Here is a 4,794-nt window from a genome sequence, read left to right as displayed (position 1 = left end):
CGTTCAATGTGCAGAAGTCTATGAGGCGACCAAGCGAGTTCGCCAATTGCTCTCTTATTGATGCTGTGGATGTTATTGTAGAGTCTAATGATGAGGTGTTGACAATTGAGGACCCCCTTGCTGCATGTTTCATGAACTTAGATGAAGTGAATGGTGAGGATTTGGTGGATTGGGTGTTGGCATTAGAAGGTAGAGGGTTCTGGGAGAGAAATCTAGAGTTTGAGCCCTTGCACTTAGAAAAGAGAGAAACTCCTCCAACCAAGCCATCCATTGAAGAACCATCAAAGCTGGAGTTAAAGCCATTGCCAGCCCACCTCAGGTATGAATTTCTGGGACCTGACTCCACATTACCTGTTATTATCTCATCTAGTTTGTTAGATGTGCAGGTTCAAAAACTTTTACAGGTACTAAAGGAGTGCAAAACTGCCATAGGGTGGACCATGACAGACATCAAGGGGATCAGCCCCGCCTACTACATGCACAAGATTCTGCTGGAAGAGGGGCACAAACCTTCCAGGGAACATCAGAGGAGGCTGAACCCCAACATGAAGGAAGTGGTGAAGAAGGAGGTGATAAAGTGGTTGGATGCGGGAATTATTTTCCCAATCTCTAACAGCAGCTGGGTGAGCCCAGTGCAATGTGTTCCTAAAAAGGGTGGCATAACGGTTGTGACAAATGACAAGAATGAATTGATCTCAACAAGAACCGTCACAGGCTGGAGAATTTGTATGGACTATCGAAAGTTGAATCTAGCCACCCGGAAAGACCACTTCCCACTTCCCTTCATTGATCATATGTTGGACAGATTGGCAGGGAGGTCACACTTTTGTTTTTTGGATGGGTACTCAGGGTATAATCAGATCTCCATTGCACCGGAGGACAGAGAGAAAACCTCCTTCACATGCCCGTATGGCATTTATGCCTTTAGACGGATGCCCTTTGGCCTATGCAACGCACCTGCCATATTCCAACGGTGCATGATGGCCATATTCACTGACATGGTTGAGGACATAGTGGAGGTGTCCATGGATGACTTCTCAGTGGTGCGGAATTCATTTGATGAGTGCCTGATAAATATGACGCGTGTGCTGAAACGGTGCATCGAGACTAACTTGGTTCTGAACTGGGAGAAGTGCCATTTCATGGTACAAGAAGGCATAGTCTTGGGGCACCGGGTGTAAAGCAAGGGAAAAGAGGTGGATCGCGCGAAAGTTGATGTAATAGCAAAGCTGCCTCCACCAACTTCAGTCAAAACCATCAGAAGCTTCCTTGGACATGCCGGTTTTTACCGGAGGTTCATAAAAGACTTCTCCAAAATCGCCAACCCCCTCTGTAAGTTGTTAGAAAAAGATCACTCGTTTTTGTTTTCTGATGATTGCAGGGTAGCATTTGAGGAGTTGAAAAAGAGACTGGTCACAGCACCCATCATTGTTGCCCCCAACTGGGAGCAACCGTTCGAACTAATGTGTGATGCCAGTGACTATGTAGTGGGAGCAATGCTGGGCCAGCGGAAAGACAAACTGATGCACCCAATCTACTATGCTAGTAGAATGCTGAGTGGAGCCCAGTTGAACTACACTGTGACTGAAAAAGAGATGTTGGTTGTAGTGTTCGCGTTTGACAAGTTTCGATCCTACCTGATAGGGTCCAAGGTAGTTGTATATACTGACCATGCAGCTCTCAGGTACTTAATAGAAAAGAAAGAATCTAAGCCACCCCTGATTCGTTGGGTGTTGCTATTGCAAGAGTTCGATCTTGAGATTCGTGACCATAAGGGCACTGAGAATCAAGTCGCTGATCATCTATCACGATTTGAGGGAGCTGAAAATGTAGTTGAGGTTGAGAAAATACTGGAAACTTTTACAGACGAGTAGCTGCTCGCCACCACTCATCAGGAAGCGCCATGGTATGCAGACTTTGCTAATTACCTGGCCAGTGGTATAGTTCCTCACGACCTTTCATCGGTCCAAAGGAAAAGATTTTTTCGTGAAAGCCTCCAGTATTACTGGGATGAACCTTATCTGTTTAGAATATGCCTTGATAATATGATCCGGAGATGCGTCCCCGAGATAGAACAATTTTCTGTTTTGCAGGCTTGTCATGCATCAGCGTATGGTGGACACTTTGGAGGGGTTAGGACAGCGGCAAAGGTGCTAGAGGCTGGATTCTTCCGGCCGACAGTGTTTAAAGATGTGCACCTATGGGTGAAGGGCTGCAATGAATGTCAGCGGACCGGGAACATTTCCCGACGCCATGAGATGGCCATGCACCCAATTCAAGAGGTGGAAGTGTTTGATGTCTGGGGGATTGACTTCACGGGTCCCTTCGTCAACTCCTATGGCAATAAGTATATTATTGTTGCTGTAGACTATGTGTCCAAATAGGTGGAAGCTGCAGCGTTACCCACCAATGATGCAAAAGTGGTGGTGGGATTTCTAAAGAAGAACATATTCACCCGCTTTAGGACACCACGAGCAATTATCAGTGATGGAGGCACTCATTTCTGCAACAGGGCCTTTGAAAAGCTGCTTGCTAAGTACGATGTGCGCCACAAAGTGGCTACTCCTTACCACCCGCAGACTAGTGGATAGGTTGAAGTGTCTAACAGAGAAATCAAGAGTGTGTTAACCAAAAATGTAAACGCCATAAGAACTGATTGGGCGAGGAAGCTAGATGATGCACTCTAGGCTTACAGAACTGCCTTCAAAACTCCAATTAGTATGTCACCATACAAGTTGGTGTTTGGGAAGGCCTGCCACCTGCCAGTGGAACTTGAACATAAAGCGTGGTGGGCATTGAAACAGTTGAACTTAGACATGGAAGCTGCGGGCACGTCAAGAGTCACTGAATTGCATGAGCTCGAGGAGTTCAGATATCTTGCTTTTGAGAGCACAAAATTGTACAAGGAGATAATGAAGAGGATGCATGACCAGAACATTGTTGAGATAAATTTCAAACCCGGGGACATGGTACTGCTATACAACTCAAGACTACGTCTATTCCCAGGTAAACTTAAGTCACGATGGTCTGGACCATTTCGAGTAGTTGAAGTTTTCCCTTCAGGAGCTGTTGAGATTACCATAGAGAATGACTCTGGTACATTCAGAGTCAATGGTCAGAGATTGAAGCCATATGTGGGCATGAGAGAGAAAAAGAAAGTGTCTGAGCTGCACCTGACTGACCCACAGAGGTCGAGCGAGCCTTAAATGTGCTCATCCTGTGTCGTGCCGCGACGTTAAATCAGGTGCTGCGTGGGAGGCAACCCACGAAATTGTTGTAAATGTAACACATTATATAAATAAATAAAAAAAAAAAAAATCAGACAACTACCCAGACCGCGGTTCCACCGCGATCGCGGTCAAACCGCGGTCAGAGACCCCTTCTGGACTTCGTTCACCACGTTTCTACCGCGACCGCGGTCAAACCGCGGTGGGAACCCCTCTCTGAACTTCGTCTACCGCGGTTCAACCGCGCGACAGAATCGCGGCAGACCCCGTCGGGCCCATGTATGCAGAATTTTTTTTTAATTCACCCCCCTTTTTCCAATTCACCTAATCCTTCACCCACCCCAAAACAATTATTCCCCCTCCCTATTCAGAAACAAAAAGAACGCCCCCCCCCCAAATAAAACCCAAATCCTCTCTTCTCTTTCTCTCTCAAATCCCTCCCTCACCCCCAAAAACAACCATTATTATCTTCTCCACACCCCCTCTCACCACCACCCACCCCTTCCAACCTTCATCAAGTAAGTGTTCTCTTCTTTTTGATTCTATTTCCTCTTCTAATTAGTGTAATCTAGTCTAAACTAGTTTAGTTAAACCCTAAGTGGGAATAGTGTAGATTTTCTTTCAATTTTTGCTTCTTCTCTGTTTTTATTGTTGTATTTGCTTCTTGTAGATTTGTTTGGTGCTAAAATGGTTGGGTTTTTCTTATACTTCGATTGTGGGGGTTGTTTAGATGATTTGGAGGCCTAGAAATAATTTTTGCGGTGTAGTTTGGTGGAGGGCCCTTTTTGGCCGAAAATTGGGGGCTTGTGGTGCTATTTTGAGGCATTTTGTGCCTATCCTAGGTTGTGGTGGTGTTGTATTTGGTGAATGGTGGTGTTATATTTAACGTGAATCACTTGAGGGAGTAAGTGTGGGGTGTTGTATGCCAGGATTTGTAAGAAAGTTGTGGGGCCATTGTGGAGGTTGTAACCTGGAACACCTCATTAGTTGGGGGTTTGGCATAGTGTATGAATGGAATAAATGGGGGTTATTATTTTATGCCATCGGTTGGTGAAGTATGAGTAACCATCCGGCTGGCCCATGTAGGATAACTTTGATGGTTCTCTTATATTCTTTGCAGGTTTATTTGTGGCTAATGGCTTAGTGGCATAGCGGCATGGTTGATACGGAGACATAGGTGAGTTGCATTTATCAAGACGTCCGTAGCCAGTAGAGTCTCCTTCAGAGTATTGTACTGTATTTTCATTTCTGTCCACTTGTATTCTGGACAGTTACTATATTTTATTTCATTCCCTAGTAAATACTCATGCACTTGTGACACCGGGTTCTGGGATGTATATGGAAGTAGTCAGTATTTTGAAATTGTTAAAGATATCATTATGTATTCAGTGGAAATTTATTCCTTATTGTTCGAACATATAAAAGAAGTGATTTCAGAAATATTTTAAACGAGAAGTTACTAGTTATTTGTTGTTGGCTTTCCTGACAATGGTGTCTGGCGCCATCACGACCCTTTTTGGATTTTGGATCGTGACAAATATGAAAGTTTTGTTAAGTTGGTACTCGG

At 44.8% G+C, this 4,794-nt stretch overlaps 2 protein-coding genes across 2 annotated transcripts; both read left to right on the top strand.

Annotated features, from left to right (window-relative positions):
* The first annotated feature begins 1,463 nt into the window (after window positions 1-1,463).
* Window positions 1,464-2,591, top strand: LOC138886026 (uncharacterized). Its single transcript, XM_070167049.1, has 3 exons — window positions 1,464-1,838; window positions 2,094-2,282; window positions 2,385-2,591. The coding sequence occupies exons 1-3, from the start codon at window positions 1,464-1,466 to the stop codon at window positions 2,589-2,591; spliced, it is 771 nt and encodes a 256-aa protein (XP_070023150.1).
* A 129-nt stretch (window positions 2,592-2,720) lies between these two features.
* Window positions 2,721-3,206, top strand: LOC138886025 (uncharacterized). Its single transcript, XM_070167048.1, has one exon. It carries the CDS (start codon window positions 2,721-2,723, stop codon window positions 3,204-3,206), a length of 486 nt encoding a protein of 161 aa, XP_070023149.1.
* The last annotated feature ends 1,588 nt before the right edge of the window (window positions 3,207-4,794 follow it).

The sequence above is a fragment of the Nicotiana sylvestris genome, chromosome 2 (genome assembly GCF_000393655.2).
Source record: "Nicotiana sylvestris chromosome 2, ASM39365v2, whole genome shotgun sequence".
Lineage (NCBI taxonomy): Eukaryota > Viridiplantae > Streptophyta > Magnoliopsida > Solanales > Solanaceae > Nicotiana > Nicotiana sylvestris.
This window is presented reverse-complemented; position numbering and strand designations above follow the sequence as displayed.